The sequence below is a fragment of the Brachycentrus maculatus genome, unplaced genomic scaffold (assembly GCF_059751285.1).
Source record: "Brachycentrus maculatus isolate JH-2025_06_01 unplaced genomic scaffold, ASM5975128v1 h1tg000657l, whole genome shotgun sequence".
Classification (NCBI taxonomy): Eukaryota; Metazoa; Arthropoda; class Insecta; order Trichoptera; family Brachycentridae; genus Brachycentrus; species Brachycentrus maculatus.
This window is the reverse complement of record NW_028281392.1, coordinates 350263-369914: the sequence shown is the minus strand read 5'-3', so window position 1 is coordinate 369914 and position 19652 is coordinate 350263. Positions and strand designations below refer to the sequence as shown.

The following is a 19652-nucleotide window of genomic DNA, read 5'->3' as shown; positions in this document are numbered from 1 at the left end:
TTATATACTCAAAGTGTCTTTTTTTTGGATCTAGAATAAAGCTCATATAACAGGTAAGGAAAGAAATTACAGTAAATTTGAACCACTGTAATTGGAATTTTGGCCATAACTCGAAGAGCATATATAAAATGTCGGATTTTTTAAACTGATTTTAACCGTGCGCATATTTCCAATTATGCATTTCATTTACACCATACAGATGGCTACCTACAAAAGAAACAACACAAATTTCCTTAAAAACAACAGCACAAGCTTATAAAAAGCATATTTTTAGTTCAAACTAACAGCCTCACTAGGGAAGTTCCCTTTTTATTTAAAATATTCATTAAAAACAGTCTTTACTGTGTGATCATGTCAACATTCACCAATGGTGTTTTTTTTTTAAACCAATTCTAATTTTAAAGCCAAAACCTGTTCACTATTTGTATTTATCGAATATTTGGCTGTAAAGAAAAAGTCTAATTAAGAATTCCTTTTTTATTTATCTAATGAGGGTTCTATCACTAATAAACAGCAATAACTCCTTTATAATTAAGTGAAATAAATCATTCAACAAAATAATAAATGGTGATTTAATATTTTATAGGAATTTTTGACTTTCTTAGAAGAAGTACACTTCTACAGAACTAATTCACTGAATAATATTGCCAATCTTGTAATGGTGGGGACTGACCAGAGCCATTTCGTCTTAACGTAACACGTTACGATGCGAGCATTCGCGTGTAGTCAGTAAAGTGAGCCGAGCGCTCCAACCATAGTCGAAGCGCTCGCCACGAGCGACGCTCCGGTCAGTCCCTACCTTAATACGATAAATAACCAATATGGGAGTTTAAAAAAATGAATGCTTCATTGCTCGCTATAATAGCTGAGATCTCATAATTTATATATCACTCGTGGGTCATCCAGAAAGTAGTACCCATACACTGGTGGCGGAGGAATATGGACATTGGGATACAAAAACTTGTCACACGTCTTAATGTACAAATGCTTAAATTTGGACTATGGAGAGAACTAGTTTAAGGTATGTTCTTTACAACTTTTTTTTTATATTCCCAAACGGGTACATACTACTTTCCAGATGACCCTCGTATATTTAGGTAATGTATATATAATTACCAAACATGTCCATATTGATATGTGAAACTTATCCAGTTTTTTTAAAGGAGAAATATTTATTACAATCCGTGATCAATTTATTAGCGTTCATTTCATATGTTTAGGTTCATGTATTAGATATTCAATTTCAACTTATAATAAAAAAGATGAATTAATTTTAAAAATTCTAAAATAGAAAACGTAATGACATAAAAACACAATTTTAATAATTAAAAGACTTAGGACAGGATTGGTATTTCTACCTGTTCGGTCGATTGATGCTTAAAGACGGGAAGTGTATTTTTACCTTCTGCGCCGGCCTCATTTCAAAGTCAGAAAAGAAGGAATTATTTAATGTTTTTATACCAATTTCTTTTTAAAGGTCTAAACTTTATGTACACAATTATCAAATCTTGTCACCAGCGGTCCATAGGCAATAAGAAACACCCGTCCGAAATGTGTTAACATAAAAAAATAATAGTTTTCATTAACACAAGAAAAGGCGATTCAGCGATTCATGGCTTGGCCATGTACTCCGCATGCCTCCCGAGAGCCGCCATCAAGCTTGCCTCTTTTACAAGGCATCAGGTTTGCGCCGCCCAGGACGACCACTGCTGACAAATCGTCGGTAGTTCACGTCAGAACTTCGGGACGCGGATCTGACTTGGGAGGATGCAAGGGCAGCCGACAGAAAAGCCTGGAGACTCCATATGATCCGCCTAGGGAGCGGATATGGTTTAATATAATAGCATGAAAACGTATGTTACATTAACATGACATGGAAACGTAACATGTTTGGTAATTCCGTATCCGCATCAGGCAAGAGAAAGATATAACTGTCTTGTTTTTTTGGAGTTTCACACATTTGTTTATACAGGTACATATTTGTAATTATTTCCGAGTCGGAGACATATTGTAATCAACTCTGATTGAGGATTTGATTACAATTCATATTTCAAACGTCTACTTAGTAAATAAAAAAAATTATAAAGTGTATAATCATTTTACTATTATATACTATAACAAGCGACCAAATTAAATGGTTCAGTTTTTGAACAAACAATAAGTATAATTAATATGCATACAAAAATGTTATAATTGCACGATATAACTTTCACATATAAATTTTCTGTCCTAAAAAATGTTTAATATAATACAATTAATAGGTTCGGCAGAGATTTATATTTCTGCTACAATTTTTCCTAGTAACAAAAAAAAGTTATCACAAGTCAAATAATGTTTAAGTCACAAAGCAAAACCGTTTCTTCTACATTCTAAAGCTTAAAATCTCGTTTACACAAAGACATTAGACAAGACATTCCAATAAGGCAGGCCATATAGACATTCTGAGACAGCGAAACGGGATAATTTATATTATTTTTCGACATCTCATCAAAGATGAAGAAGAATATGGAAGTCGGGGCTGACGACCGTCATAGGCTTTACACATGTGTAACATTCACCAATTCTAGCCATAATTGACAACCACACTACTGAAATTCTATATATATGAACCAATTTAGAAACATTGTTATTGAATCACTAGAACTTCACTAGAGACATTTATTGGAGAGATGAAAAGAAACTTTTTACTGAGCAGAAACTCTTATATTAGTATGTGAGGTCCGAATCCTGGATTATAATCACATACATGAGAAACGCCAGAAAATATCATTTTCATTTTTATCATTTAAGCTTATAATTTGAACAGATAATTTTTTTACAACATTTTGAGTGTGTCCAAATACTTGTACCAAAAATCCGGATTTTCTCCAATTGTATCCAATTACATCTCATCAAAGATGAAGATTCATCTTTGATGAGATGTCAAAAAATAATATGAAAAATACTCCTATAAGTGGAGAAAATCCAGATTTGTGAAAAAGTATTTAGGACACTTTAAATGTTGTGGATAATTGTAGTTTTGGGGCTTGTCTATTGTTCATTTGTAACATTAGTGGCCAGTAAGCGAGACAGTCCAATGCTGGTGTATGACACTCTCACCATAGATAATATGCTACATAAATAAGATACACAAGCACCCACTTAACTAGTGCAGTGATACCAACATACCGGTAAATTTAAATAAAAAAAATATATTTGTCAATTCCAGGCGAAATCAATATGTTTTCACATATAATTAATAATATTTTTAAAGCTTTTAATATGATTTTAAAACATGGACAAAATAATATTGCATATTTCTTTTAATTAACAATTGTTTATTTTTATGTTCAAATCACTGGTTAGTTACATTTTTTATTATTAAAAAACTTAACAGCCATAAATACAATATTTTACACTGGCAACATTAAAAATTACTGCCAAAATCAAACTGTTTACTATTGGTTATAAAGTGATTTTGTTGGTGGCCTGTTTTCTTATAAAGCCCTATGGAATGTCTTGTACAATGACACATCATTTTCACTAATATTACTTTACACTTACTTTTGGTACTACACATGTATCTGTATACATTGTTCATTAACCCTAGATCTTTATAGTCAACACTTAAGTATGGCATATTGAGATTGTGTGAGAACTAACACACAAAGATTATTATATCGTATAGATGTATTACATCACTGTTTAAATTATCTATAGGGGCTGTTCACGGTCAATAAAAGATCATCAATATCTTAAATGATTGAAGGTCGATAGTAGAATGTCAATTCCATTTACTTTGCGGATTCCACGAAGCAAAATCTGCTAAGATTCTGCAGAAACAAATATAAATTAACTATTTTTTCACTAAGCTATATAAAAAAAAACTCACGATTATAATAAAATCACATCCCACAAACGACTAATACTACACACAAGGCACCAGATATTATTTTAGATAAATATATCTTGACTGGAGTTGTTTATTTTATGTTTTAAACTGGGAATTTTATTTAATGTGCAGAAATGCTTTGATTTTTAACAGTGTTTCACCGCCATAGAAAAAAAAATACCAGAGATAAATATTGCCCTTCAGTCAAAATTAATGACAAATCGCTCACTCCTTTCAAGAACGTCATAAATCAAAAATCGTCAATTTTCAGTTGTGCATGTTTTCGGAATGCCCAGAAAATGTACTATATCCCAGCAAAAGAGGCATATTTTATCTTAATGTTTACCCGCTACAGGGTAGAAAATGTTGTTTTTGCATTTGGAAGAAAAGGTATTGTTTAATTATTTTTTAAAATAAACTTAATATTTTTCAAATGGAGAAAAAACCTTCAGGTTTTAAATGAAAATATCTGTTGCACAATGAAAAGTTCAATAAGTGGCTTGATATTTATTTTTATATATTGTGTTATATTTTTAAACTTTAAAAACGTTCTCCTGAAAAATCAATTTTTTTGATTTATGACGTTCTTGAAAGGAGTGAGCGAAATCACTAAGTCAGTCACTTCAATTAGCTCCCCAACAATCCATTTTTTCATCTGAATGCAGAACAACTCTACCCTAAATGGAAATCTTAGCGTTTATTAATGTATTGCGGTCCTTACGCTACTGATTTTGAGCATTTTTTAACACGTTGACTGCCACGGCTTTTTTCAGAATTCCGATCGAAAAAGCCAATTCTTTAAAAATATTCTTTTACTTTTTGACTTGATTTTAAAGAATTTAAAAAAATATTATTTCCTGTTCATTTATTAACAAATTTTCTGTTCATATAAGCCAGCATTGAATTTTTGTTCTCTTCCTAAATATCATCTATCCATATTAGCACTGATGTACTAGGAATTTTATTGTAGCAGCACAAATATGGCAAGTAACCATAATAAAAATATAATAAAACCCTTATCGGCACCCGAATGGTGCATAGGGCACTGTGTCATATTAACGCAGTGTTATCTTGATCGTTTACACATGAAGGAAAGGTGATCAGCCCTCCGCTTCAGGTACAAGTCCATGGTAATATTGAATAAATATTACAGTGAAAAAATCACTTATATTTATTTTACACCCCTTGGGAATCGAACCCGGGACCTCCAGAACGGTAGCCGAGCGTGCTGACCATTACACTACGGAGGCGGACCGAACCATAGGAGATAACTCGTAGTCGGTGTCCTAGCAAAGAACGCAATCTACGAATTATATCATAGTTGGCAGTCAACGTGTTAATGTATTGCGGTCTTTATACTACTGATTTTGTTGAAGCGAGCATTATTTAAGGAAACATTGACAATTTTAGTGACCGTTTTGTCCCATTCTCTCCAATGCACATTTGGAGAAACTAACTTTCTATCAGCAGAAATGCATGTAAATGTAAGAGTCTAACATAAATAAAATGCAAAATGTATTGAAAGAAAGAATTAAGTACATTAATTTCTGTTAATTAATATTCGAGCTAAGCATTGTTGGCCGCACAGCCTACTCATACAACCGCATATCGGCATTCTCACAATTTTTTATTACTATATTTGATATTATTTATAATATTATAGTATAATGAGATACTATTTGTAGTATAATAAACCAAGCTTCAGATGAGAAAGATATTTCTACCCGTTTGGTCGATTGATGCTTATGGACGGGATGGTCATTTTTACCTTCTGCGCCAGCCTATTTTAAAGTCACAAAAGAAGGAATTACATATTTAATGTTTTTATATGAATACTATGTACTAATCTCTTTGTTAAAGTCTTAAGACCTTAACAAAGAGATGTGCATAATTATCAAATCCCGTCGCCAGCAGTCTGCACGCGTAAAAAACACCCGTCCAAAATGTGTTAATAGAAAGATGGTTTGATTGAATTTTAGTATTTAAGCGTCACGTGGCCCAGATTGAAGACCCTAACTTATTTTGATATAATTTGAGATAATTACAAAGTAAGGATTGCTTTCTATGGTTTTACATTGTTTTCTGTGGCTAAGATATAAAGTAAAAAGATAGAAAATTGTGTGTTGATATGCTTCTCACTTGATCCAGACTGTAGGGAGGAGGTAAAGTATAGTTGTAAAAGGGAAAAATTACATTTTGTTGGACCCTTATTAAATATATTAGCAATCTAAACATATTTCATACAAATTATTAGTAAAAAGCAAGAGCCGACAAAACTCGGTTTATGTAAATTAGCAGTGGAGTGTGGAAAACTTGTAAACATTGGCCGTATAGTAACCTGTTAAGTATAACGTCCAAGAATTTACCTACCTGCCGATTTTTAATATTAAAAACATTCACGGCGCAAATAAAGTATGTCTGCCATTAGGAAAAATGTATTTCTGATAAATATTATTTATAATAATGTCCTAAATAATGAAAACCTGAGTTTTTTCATAATTTTTTTGTAATGTTATAAAATATAACTTGCATATTTTGTAAGCTAAAAAAACAGCAAAATGTTTATTACAGATAAATTAATAATTTTTACTATTTTTTTTTTAAATATAGCTATTTTATACCTTTAGTTCAAAAGATACAGCTATTTTACACGCAGAATCTGATTTAATGCGCTAAAATCAAACAATTGCTCGCATTCTTGCCAAATTTGGCTGGAAAATACCCCGACACAGACGTATTAAAAAGACCTTGAAAGAAACAAAACTCTATAACAAGTTTGTATTCATCATCCTATAACCTTACCTAAGTGTGGTATAATTTCTGTTTTTATTTCAATTTAATCGGGACTTTTGATTACTATACCTTTATAAATTTGAACTGAAAATCAGCAGTTCTGCGTAGATGACTGGAATCGAGAATTCAAATGTGATATTTAACCTTTCCCTTAGGGTGTTAAAAACTACCACATGCAACGGCGATATGTATTCTGTACACTAACTACTACTACTACTACCATCACGCCGTTTCCCCGCAGGGGTAGGCAGAGAGGCCTATACACTCCTCGCCTCCTTCACATCCATACATCTAGTCATACATGCCCTCCGATTACGCAGACTTTTGACACCGCCAGATTTTAGGTTCCGATTGATCTGATCGTGCCAAGTCTTTTTCGGTCGTCCACGTTCTGTTTTCCCTCTCACATTTGCCACATATATTTTCTTACTCATTCTCTCGTTATCCATTCGCTCCACATGTCCATACCACCGTACACTATGGTGTGAAAATGTGATTAAAAAAATGTAAAAAATGTGAATATTCCTAAATTGCTTTTACTGACCATAGTTGAATTTGAAATGTAACAATTATGTAATGTTAGCTCTGGTAAGTATCTGAAAACGAGAAAAAAATTCATTGCAAGTAGCCGCAACAGCTGGCGTAGTGACACAACCGCCGCGGAGAACGACCTACGCGCTACCAAAAGGAGATTGGCGGAAACATTATCAAGCCGGGTGCACCCGCGCGTGTACGCAAACAACGTCACGCACGCACACATTAGGGATCGTTTGTGTATTGTATTGGTGATTTTATCCCCAGTTTATTCACAAATTATTTATTTCCGTAGCTGCAAATGAATAACTTTATATTATATAGTACTTTTATGTAATACATACGGACGAATATAAAAATTCTGAGACCGTACCTATTATATTTTCTACTGATTTTCTCATTTTTAAAGTCAAGTTGTAGTAAATACATATCACCGGGAGGGAAAGATTAACAAATCGGAGTATTCTATAATACCTAATGTAGAACTGTCCGTTTGAGGTATACGCTTTTCGAGAATCCTAGGAAACAGGGCGGGATTCCGGGTTAGCCCGTTCCCATTCATCTTACGATGTTGGACATGCTCAGACATCATAAGACGACTAAGCAATGGCGCTTGGAATAGAACAACATGCTTCTTCATAACGAGAAGACCTTTACGTGTCAGCAACAAGACAGTTGTCGGATGAGGAGGTGTAGTAATCTGCGGGCGAGGTGTAGGGTAGGCACTATATGTCAGCAGACGATGGACTCTCCCTTGAGGGACTCCATCCACTGACTGCCTTCCATCTGCTTCATCACGCTCTTGTAGGAGTCCTTGTTCCTGATGCTGCGCGGAGTGAGATTGCTTATGAGAGATTTGAACCAAGCCGTATCCGCGAGACACCCCTGAAAATAAAACAAATACCAATTACAAAGTTTACCAGCACGTTATGCGTGTATATCGCTCACTCCTTTCAACAACGTCATAAATCAAAAAACGTGATTTTTCGGGAGATCGTTTTTAAAGTTTAAGAATATGATGAAATGTATTTAAAAAAATATCAAGCCACTAATTGAACTTTTTAGTGTGCGACAGATCTTCTTAGGTAAAACCTGAAGGTTTTTTTCTCCATTTGAAAAATATTTAGTGTATTTGAAAAAAATAATTAAAAACAATACCTTTTCTTCAAAATGCAAAAACAACACTTTCTGCCCTGTAGCGGGTAAATATTTAGTTAAAAATAGGCCGCTTTTGCTGGGATATAGTACATTTTCTGGGCATTCCGAAAACATGCGCAACTAAAAATTGTCGATTTTTGATTTGTGACATTGTTGAAAGGAGTGAGCGATTTGTTAACAAGTATTTGAACACACTCAAAATTTTGTAAATGAAATAACTGGTCAAATTTTAAACTCCATAATAAAATACTTTTAGCAGTGGAACACTCAACAGTGTCAAAAAATAAAATAAAATAGCTCCCAGTTGGAGTTAATTCAGATTTGTAGACAAGTATTTGGACACACTCAAAATGTCGTTTAAATGTGTACTCACTTCAATGGCGATAGCAACCACAATGTGAAGGGCGGGTATGGCCAGCAGGTATATCCTGAAGTAATTGGTCTCCATGTTCCCAAACACCCATTCTTTGACTTCGAAAAATTCGGCGAGTTCCATCCACGGACACATTAGCAGTAGAGTTGTGACCACGGTCAGCACTATCAGGGTCCCCACCAGTTGAACTGGAAAATAAAAATAACACTTTAAGTTAAATACAAACATTTTAAGTCACTTTTAGAACTGCACTATCCTATAAATATACACATATGCAGTTAACACTATTATCGCGGCTATTATCCTTGGCTCTACTCGACCGAGTTTCTCCAGGGTATGCTTGGCTACAATAGTTTAGAGACTAGAAGGAATGTGTATTTGATTACGCATTTTTATTGATTGTTGCGCGGTATGATTGATAATCCTGATATTATCCGGAACCTTGGTCTGTATGCTCCCGATAGTTACCTAAGACAGCGTCGGCATAGATTGTTTCACATTCCTATACACAGGACCAACCTGCCGATGGTTATGCCTGTAGGAAGAGCTACCGCTATGTTGAACAATATCTCATTGGATATTGATCTGTTCCATGTGTCTGAAGGAGTTTTCCGAAGCGGGATGCTTCTACTACTTTAGCAATAGTTCTTTGCATATTTTCGATTTTTGTATGTATTTAATGTATACGGTTTAAATTTTTTAGTTTGTAATGTATATGTTAATTGAAAATAAATAAATTGAATTGAACACATTGTTGTCGGGCGGTTTTTTCACCAACCCCGACCCTAATTATACTCGGACAGTCTACCGCCCGACCCTCAGTATACTAATCACAAGTAACCGCAACACCCAATTCCCATCTGTATAATGTTTTTTTGATGTCTCTTGCGCTCTACCAAAAGTAAATAAATAGAACACTTAAAAGCGTCATAGCGATCACTCCGGCAAAGGCTTTGCGGTCCTGCGGTTGGTATCATACATGATAAAAATAGTGAAGGACATTGGTACTATAAAAACCATGTTAGGGTACAAAATGCCGAGCCCTCTTCTAGTGGAATGGAAGGTCTGTTGACGACAGTGAACTCCTGATGAATTTTACGTGGTTTACTTCCAGAAATGAGCAAATGGAGATAATTTCCTGGCTGGCCCACACTAGATTATCCCCCTTTGTTCCCAACACAGATTAAAATAAAACATCTCTTTTTAATTCAAAGAAACCAAAATCCACTTAATGATCTATAAACCTTGTACATAATAAGCAAGGTAAATTGTGGAGGTCCTCACCAAGAAATTACATTTCTAATATTGCGCAAAAATCCTTTGAATGCAAATCTGTTCCGACTGTATTCTATTAAAATCTTAATTAAAGTTGCGACAAAACATAACCAATCCTGTGTTAAACCAATATGAAATCATTAAATCGCACCAAAACGTAACAAAATTTTTTTACAAGCTGAATTCCTGATTACTTAAAAACATTTATAATGGAAATGTAACATTTTGGTGAGGACCTCCACAATTATAAATGCAACTCCTGTCTAAAAAAAAAGCCCCGAATGTTGCGTAGCCATGATGTTTGCTTCCTGCCAGCTTCCCAAATTTCCCATTACAATGTTCATAGGATACAAGTGGAAAGGCATGAATATCACTTACAGTTTGTACAAAACGCTTCACGGAATGGCTGCCCCTTGGAGTAGACGGCGGCTAGGATCAGGTACTGGTAGCTGCTGACCACAAACACCACGGTGTTCTCCCAGCACACCACCTCCTCCACATCCGGACCCCCCTCCAGCGGCACGAACCTGCCATCAGTCATCAATCAACTCGACCAGTTCAAAAAGTGAGGATAAGATATGCATAAATCATCAAATTCACACACGTAACTTAGTAAATTATATAAAATTATAATGCCGACCAGTTTCTAAGGACACAGCTTCTTCCTCGAGACTTTAACATTATTATTACGTTACAATGACTAATAATTAACCCTAATGTATGAAAGTGAATGGAGTTGGAATGAAGGTGGGGACTGACCGGAGCATGTCGCTCGCGGGAAGCGGTCTGACTATGAATGAACGGAAATGCTAAAATTTCTGATGATTTTTCAAAATTATCCTGAAGTGTGAGCTTTTTTTCGCATATTTAACTAACAATCAACTTAACATTTAACATTGCATGAATTTGATGCAGTGCATCATTGGGTGTGGATGAGGGTAAGGAGTCAAGAAAGGAAAATAAATTGTTAATCGTGATGAGAGACAAGGTGCAGGTACTCACCAGGGCTGGAAGTAGAGCAGGCGCAGCGCGGCCAGCTGCGCCAGCAGGCAGGCCAGCACCTGCAGCAGCAGCGGCACGGTGTTGGAGGGGCCCACGAGGGACACGGGCGGGCTGCGCGGGCACAGCGCGGGCGGGGGCCCCGCGCGCCCCATGGACAGCGCCAGCGACGTCGTCACCACCAGGTCTATGTACAGGAACTGCATGTTGCCCAGGGTCGAGTACGCCTGCAAATCATTTCTCAACTCTTAACCCTTTCGGGACAACTGGTTACTGCTGCTAACCACAAATTTAAAATAAATTGTCTAAGTGCCTACAGGTTTCTAGTTAAAACCATGTGTTGCCTATGTAACAGAAATAGTGCTTGTATAGATTTCATGTTGGTATCATTGTCTCGGAGCTTATTTCAGACTATTTACTGTGGCGTTGTGCACATATCGGGATATTTATAGGTTAACTGTATCTTAATTTATCAATTTTGTAAGGTTATTAAACGAAATAAACAAAATGACAAGTGAGTTATAGTCATAATAATTTTAAAATAATATTATATAGTGTGGTAATATTAAAATAATAATATAATTGGCGGGCTTATTGCTTAAAAGCAATATCATCCGACCAACCAAAAACAGACTAATGATATTGATCAAAACGCTTGAAACCATATATAGCTGTTTGCAATCAGAGGGTAGATAGTACTTGAACATAAAAAAAAAAACATAAATAACAAATTGATGATAATAAGGAAGACAAAGGGAGTTTAGGGAAGGACCCCCTTCCTCTACCTAGAGGGAAAAACTAAGGGATAAGTTTTGATGGACAGTTAGGATACTAATGATAGATAGTACTGTCTCAGACGTTTTTTAAAAGTTATTAGAGAGGGTGCATTTTTACAAGGAGAGGTAATCCATTCCATAGTCTGGCCGATTGGGCAGAGAAGGAATTACTCAATAGTATTACCGAATAATACTTGAAATTGTATTTGCACACCATACCTGTTCTACACTTTGATGTCCACATGCCGAATCAAGCGGTTTTTACAATACAGCTACTAACTGACCCTTTCTTAACCTTTTAACCGCGTTAACTTTGTTCCTGAGAGACGCCTGTACGCGGCAGTATTTTGCCGTTTTTTAAATGATTACTTTTATCATGTATTTAGTTAAGAAACGATTTATTTTCCAAAACAAAAACGTTCAATGGGATTCATTGCGCCTTTTTGGTACTCTATAATACACTTGTGTCACATTATTCTTGAAATATATCGTAATATAAACAAATAAGATGGTAACATAAATAAATTAAAGCACGCATCGTGCGTCACTCTTACCCACTGGCGATGCGTAGCGTCGAGAGTGAGACAGATATAGGGCATGATTATGGCGCGGACAGGATCCGGTTAATTTTCTACAGTATTGTGTGGACAAAGACGTCTCACGCAGCATTCTTTCTTTATATCACCATTCGAACATCTATCATACATCGTTTTGCCGCACATTTGTTTGGAATAAAAGTTTTGGTTACAAATTATTACTTACATTGTAGAGAATGAGCACGGAGAAAAATTGAATGAGGGAGTACAGGGCCATGTATTTGAATATGGCGAAGGAGGTGCTCAGGGCGCATCTCCCTTCCAGGGCCAGGTACTTGACGCAGGTTATGTCTTGCACGCGGGACGTGAAGGGGGCCGCCACTGCAACAGTCAATGCGAGGGAACGTTCATACTCACATCTCAACACAGACAACGAAGAATATGGAATATTCTCAATTTACTTTTTGCACAATATACTTGTCAATATACTTCCGGATGGTGCAGGACCACAAAGTCTTTGCCGGAATAATTACTGTGACGCTTATAAGTGTTATTATTTGCTTACTTTTGGTAGAGCGCAAGAGACGTCAAAAAAACGTTATACAGATGGGAATTGGGTGTTGCGGTTACTTGTGATTAGTATACTGAGTTTGTTCGCCTCTGTAGGTCAGCACACTCGGCTACCGTTCTGGAGGTCCCGGGTTCGATTCCCAGGGGGGTCAAATAAATATAAGTGATTTTTTCACTCTAATATTTGTTCCATATTACCCTGGACTGGTACCTGAAGCGGAGGGTTGATCACCTTTCCTTCATGTGTTAACGATCAAGATAACACTGCGGTTATATGATGCAGCGCCCTATGCACCATTGGGGTGCGTATAAGGGTTTGAAATGAAAAATTAATGAAATACTTTTTGCAATGGTGCCATAGTGCCTGCCCACCAAACTTCTGGCCAACTTCTGTGTCAAATACTTTTTTGACAAACTCAAAAGATTGCTGACAATTTTTTTTTAATCCATTGTAAATCTAGCCCGAAATCCGGACCATCAGTATCCACATTGATAGTAAATAGTGCTATGATAGTGACGGGTGGTATTGTTTGCATGCTGTGGTAGTGATTGTCCCGACGAAGAGACGGGTACGTCTCGAAACCGGTGGACATAAAAATCTCAATGAGTATAATTAACAATTTTGTAATAAAAATATAAAAGTATAGAGGTTCTGGTGTAACTCCTGTGGACAAACCCACTGGAAATGTTGCGAGAGAGTGGTCACACAATACCTGAGGCCTCGGCTTGGGAGAGGGATATTCCGATGTGAGCCGCCTTGAGCGCGCCGCAGTCGTTGGCGCCGTCGCCACACATCCCCGCCACGTACCCCATCTGCTGCAGAGCTACCACCAGCTGCGTCTTCTGATCTGGGCCGAATCTTCCGAAAACGGTTCCTGTAGCCAAAGGAAGAGTTCTTTAAATACACCTTAACGTTTTTTTTTTTTTTTTTTTACATTTTGAGTGTGTCCAAATACTTGTTCACAAAATCTGGATTATCTCCAATTACAGGAGTTATTTTCATATTATTATTTTTGATATCTCATCAAAGATGAAGAAGAATATGGAAGTCTGGGCATAAGAGTTTCTGCTTAATTAAAAGCTTCTTTACATCTCACCAATAGATGTCTCTAGTGAAGTTCTAGTGATTCAAGAACAAGGTTTCTAAATTGGTTCATATATATAGAACTTCCAAGAATTTGAGTAGTGTGGTTGTCAATAATGGGTAGAATTGGTGAATGTTACACGTGTGTAAAGTGATCACTTAAACCAGCCTATGACGGTCGTCAGCCCCGTAAATCCCCAGACTTCCATATTCTTCTTCATCTTTGATGAGATGTCAAAAAAAATAACACCTTAACGTGTTAACCGGGCGGGACGCATAAATACGTCAAACGTAAACAATATCGGGTACGGGTAGGACATATGAATACGTCCTTGAAATATATGTTTATTATATTATGTATATGGATGTGTATTTTTCGAACAACAAAGGTATTAGTCATCCATACATGTCTCCACATGAATTTAAGACACAGAGTGAATCAGTATTCGCGCCCGTTACAAGTTGCGTAATTGGAAAGCGGACCGCCCGGTTAACAGGTTAATCAATTCATTAGTCAATAAACCAAAAACAAATGTACCAAGTGAGTAAAAAGATAATAAAAATATAGATAGCTATATTTTCTGGTACAGACCAGAACATACTTTGTATTGGTCCACGACAGGATGCGCTATGGTATCAAGCACAGAACGCTGAGGACCTTTGTCAGGAATGAAGGCGGAATAGTATATAAACCTAGCTGGCAGGATTGAAATCCCCATATATGAATTTTAACTCGATAACACAGCGCTCGGCTGTGTGCTGGAAAGGGCATGGAATCTGTGACATTTTGGGTGGTCATACATACCCGCTGATTATTCCTGATCACGCACAAGTACTTGATCATGCCAAGTGATTGATTAAATAACATATTAATTTTAAATATTTTAATACTGGATTGGAATCACTATGAAGCGAATGGCAACTTGGAGCTGCAGAAGAGCGGGTCCCTTGTTTCCTGGCTACTTATAGGATCCGCTCGGTGATGTCACGCTCGTCCGCGGTTCTTGTCTATGCTCTATCGTTATCTGGTCGCTGTCTGTGTTGTGCTTGTCTATGGTGCTTGTTTAACCGGTCGGGCACCGCGGGTTTACTATTTGCCTGGCTTTGTGTATCTAAGATCGGTGAAAATTTCCCTTGCTTAAATATTTAATAAAAACAAAAAAGATGTAAAACATTGTAAGGGCAAAAATGCAGTATTTCAATATCAGAAATAAAATGAAAAAAACCTGCCCGTTTTACAAATAAAATCTTCATTAAAACTCATCAGTCAAACCAAAGTGGCTGACCTATGGCTAAGAGTGGCTGACCTATGGTCGAGGGTAGCTGACCTATGGGTAAGGAGTGGCTGACATATGGTCGAGGGTAGCTGACCTATGGCTAAGAGTGGCTGACCTATGGTCGAGGGTAGCTGACCTATGGCTAAGAGTGGCTGCCCTATGGTCGAAGATAGCTGACCTATGGCTAAGAGTGGCTGCCCTATGGTCGAAGATAGCTGACCTATGGCTAAGAGTAGCTGCCCTATAGTCGAGGGTAGTTGACCTATGGCTAAGAGTGGCCGACCTAAAGTCGAGGGTAGCTGACCTTTGGTTAAGATCCTGGGCAGCAGGTCAGGGTAGTGCTGGCGGATGGCGTTCCAGGTCTTGCCGTCGAGCGCGAAGCAGTACTTGTCGCTGACAAGCGCGGTGGAGATGGAGGGGGAGAGGGAGGAGTCCCGGGGCTGCCCGACCACCTCGAAGCGCAGCTCCGCGCCCCCTGCGCTGCCCCCCTGCGAGATCAGGATGATCTTCTCGTCGGCGGGGACCATGCCGCAGTCCCTGGACACGGATATGGCCGTCATTATGTTGTCCCCTGAAACCAACAACAATGAACACACACTTTAATATTCTTCACTGTATATATATATACATTTCTACAAGGATCTATTTTAGAACCAAAACCATTTATAGTATATGCCTCATCGATGAAAAATACAGATTCAAAAAAAAGAAAATAAAAGTTTTTTTAACCTTCCCCTCCCGATGATATGTATTTACTACAACTTGACTTTAAAAATGAGAATATCAATATAAAATATAATAGATACGGGGGCTCAGAATTTTTGTATTCCTCCGTAATACTTTTACGTGTTGCAGGAAAGCATGATAATATAAAATTATTTATTTGCAGCGACGGAAATAAATAAATTGTAAAAAATCGGGGATAGAATCACCAATACTCAAATGTTGGTCAGAGTATGTGTGCGTGCTGCACTTTACGTACACGCTCACTTTAGTTAGCGCACAAGTCATCGTTCAGGGTGGAACATCGTTAAAACTGACCATGGATAAGTTACCTGTTATCATGACCATCCGCATTTTGGCATTGTGCAGGTCGTTGATGATGGAGGCCGATTGCGGCTTGAGGCTGTTCTGCATGACCAGCAGCCCCAGGAAGGTCATGTCGCACTCCAGCTGCTCCCTCTTGACGCGCTGCGCCTCGATCCACTTCATCTTCCTCTCCAGCTTCTTGTAGGCCAGCCCGATGACCCGGAACCCGTTGGAAGCGTACTCGTTCAGGACCCGACTGAAGTTCTCCGGCAGGGATGAAGGGCTGCACATTCCCGAAATCTAAAGAGCATAAACATCAATTGTTATTCAATTAAATCAAGATGGGTGTTGAGATGGTTTGGGCATGTGAATCGAATGAGTGAGGAAATAACAGTTGTACAAATTTATGAGGCAAATGTAGTTTAAAATTAGAAACAGAGGAAAACTTGGCATGATCCAGTATTTCAAATACTACTTCTTCTTCTTCTTGGTGTAGGCCTTGTGGCCCGATTTTAAGAGGGATTAGCCTCCTGCGATGTCGATTCCTAGCTGTCGATCCATCTCTTTAATGGTCTACCCGGGAGTCGTCTACCCTGGGGTTAGCCGTGCAGTGCAATGTGGGGGAGTTTGTATAGTTTCATTTTTCATACTCTCCTTCGTTGCCTTCCCCACCTAACGACATCTTCGATCTCGCATATTTCCCTTATCCTGGCGTTTTTTATTGTCTCGTAGACTCTTGCCTGATATGCTTCTTAGAGTCTTCATTTCTGACAATCAAAGCGCGTTTTTTGTGTCAACGGTGTCCGCTCTACTTTCGATCCCATACATCATGATGGGTCGCACACAAGTTTCAAATACTAAATTTATTCAAATAAATGAAGGGAAACGACAGATGTTAAATGTTCAAGTGGTGATATAAGAAAAAAATGAAGCGGATTTTTGTTTCTTTTAACTACAAAAAGATGTTTTATTGTAATCTGTGTTGGGAACAGGAGGGATAATCTAGTGTGGGCCAATCAGGAACTTCTCAGCATTTGCTCATTGCTGGGAGGAAACCACATAAAGCTCCTCAGGAGAAGGGGGACTGTTGAGTGTGGTCAGCAGTTCCACTAGAAGAGGATTGGGCGCATCTTGCGGGTTAGCTACCTTCTCGGGCGCCCCCTTGACGAAGTACAGCATCTGCGTCTGGCCGAGCACGCGCGCGATGACGCCCATGGCGCGCTGCGTGGAGGAGAAGTGGAAGCGGCGCAGCAGGCCCAGCTCGTAGGGCACCTCAAGCGTGAGTGGGTCCAGGTCCTGCTGCAGCAGGCTGGCCTCGCTCACGCTGGCCGGCCGCACCACGGTGGGCGCCAGGCTGTCGTAGCGAGTGTTCTCCGGCCCCGGCTCCTCCAGCACCTGACGCGACATTTTATATTATAAGAAAATTATTTAATTTTTTTGAACAGTAATTAGGTTATTTTTTGATTATGTATTAGGTTTTTTTCTTTAACCTGTTGACCGGGCGGTCCGCTGTCCAATTAAGCAACTTGTAATGGGCGCGAATACTGATTCACTCCGTGTCTTAAATTCATGTCGATACTGTATGGATGACTAATACCTTTATTGTTGGAAAAATATACGTCCCGCACGTTCCAGGGCGCAACATATATTTCAAGGACGTATTCATATATCCTACCCGTACCCGATATTGTTTACGTTAGACGTATTTATGCGTCCCGCCCGGTTAACAGGTTAATTGAGTTTTACATACGTGTTTGAAAATGATAAAGAATGCATCGCAACTCGTGTTACAATAGATTTTAAGAAATAGTGGTATTTACTTAGTGAAACTTAAATTAAAAATGGATAGATTTTACCACAAAGTTACTGCCGAATCAATTAATAAAAGTAATTAGGTTAACAAATATTAGAAATTTGGATGAGATACAATTTAATTAATTAGATAGATATGTATTAGGAACGCAAGAAAACGGGATTTGAGAGAAACTGAGCGGTCTCAAATAATTTTATTGAATTCAGAAGGGGTAGCAGAAGGGGAAAATAGCTTCAAAAAATAAAATGGGCGGTTCAAACAATAGTTAATTTTTTTTTAATATGGTTCTTATAAAAATCACCGAAAAATATGAGAATAAATATGAGTCACATGTGAATGCTACACACAGAGAAAACAGTGTGTGCTAGTATCTAAAAAAAATCATGATTTAAATAGCTAGTCTGTCAACATCTCGCGATTGTTGGCGATATATATTGATTGTGTTAACATCTAAAGCATGGGTGGCCAACCTTTTCAGCAGCAGGGCCAGATTTTAGAAATGAAATTACCTACCTGGCCGTAAAACAATTTCTTTTCATTATTCAAAGTAAACAGAAACTCATTGTTTTTTTTTTATGAAGATATAATAAAAATGAGAATTTATTAGATAACAGGCATACAAGCAAGTGCATCAATGTTTTCCAAGCAGTTTTCCAAATGCTCATCAGTGTTTCTTATTCTCATTTGAGATTTAAAATGATTCATTCGAGTAAAAAGCTGTTCACACGTATCAGTGATTCAAAATAGGGAAATCATCAACAGTGTTTTGCAAAACAAAAAATTGTCAGAGATACTTCCATATATGGGATATGGTACGAACTACGCACGATGAAATGTTCTTTTGGTGGTTTTTATGTACAAAAAAAAATTGTGATACGCTCTGCGGGCCACGAGTAGACACCCGGCGGGCCGTGGGTTGTCTACCCTTGATCTAAAGTAAAATTGATTAAATTACCCATCCAGTTGCTTCAAACATTTTGAGGTCGAGCGGGTCTCCGGTGAGCTGGTTGTCGATGCTGGTCAGGGAGTGGCAGCAGGCCAGGGCCTGCATGAGCGGCAGCTTGGGCGGCAGCGAGGGCACGTTATGGACAGGCTCCCCAAACAGCCCGTCCGAGTGCGGCAACACCGCGTACAAGTCCAGTCCGTCCTCGGTCAAGGTGCCCGTCTGCAATCAGAGGATGATCAGACACCCATTTCATAACGGTGGTTATTACTTATTACTAGTTTATTACACAACTATGATAACCATTTGCATTATTGTATGTGCTGGAAGTGACTTTGTATGGTTATATTGGGTCAATTTTGTATTATACCTTTGATTTTATATATATCGCTCACTCCTTTCAAGAACGTCATAAATCAAAAAACTTGATTTTTCAGGAGAATGTTTTTAATGTTTAAAAATATAACACAATGTATTAAAAATAAATATCAAGCCACTTATCGAACTTTTTACTGTGCAACAGATCTTTTTAGGTAAAACCTGAAGGTTTTTTCTCCATTTAAAAAATATTTAGTAGGTACATTTAAAAAAAATAATTAAACAATACCTTTTCTTCCAAAA

At 37.7% G+C, this 19652-nt stretch overlaps 1 protein-coding gene across 1 annotated transcript in view; it reads right to left on the bottom strand.

Annotated features, from left to right (window-relative positions):
* Positions 1 to 7598: 7598 nt before the first annotated feature.
* LOC148300772 (polyamine-transporting ATPase 13A3-like) overlaps positions 7599 to 19652 on the bottom strand; it is a 32725-nt gene continuing 20671 nt past the window's right edge. Inside the window, exons 9-18 of the mRNA XM_088274319.1 lie at positions 19044 to 19253; positions 17422 to 17670; positions 16302 to 16575; positions 15551 to 15817; positions 13599 to 13760; positions 12542 to 12696; positions 11007 to 11230; positions 10383 to 10531; positions 8730 to 8917; positions 7599 to 8083 (exon numbers count right to left, since the gene is read on the bottom strand). Of these exons, the coding sequence (XP_088130445.1) occupies positions 7931 to 8083; positions 8730 to 8917; positions 10383 to 10531; positions 11007 to 11230; positions 12542 to 12696; positions 13599 to 13760; positions 15551 to 15817; positions 16302 to 16575; positions 17422 to 17670; positions 19044 to 19253 (2031 nt within the window). The 3' untranslated portion in view covers positions 7599 to 7930. The remainder of the gene's footprint in view (positions 8084 to 8729; positions 8918 to 10382; positions 10532 to 11006; positions 11231 to 12541; positions 12697 to 13598; positions 13761 to 15550; positions 15818 to 16301; positions 16576 to 17421; positions 17671 to 19043; positions 19254 to 19652) is intronic.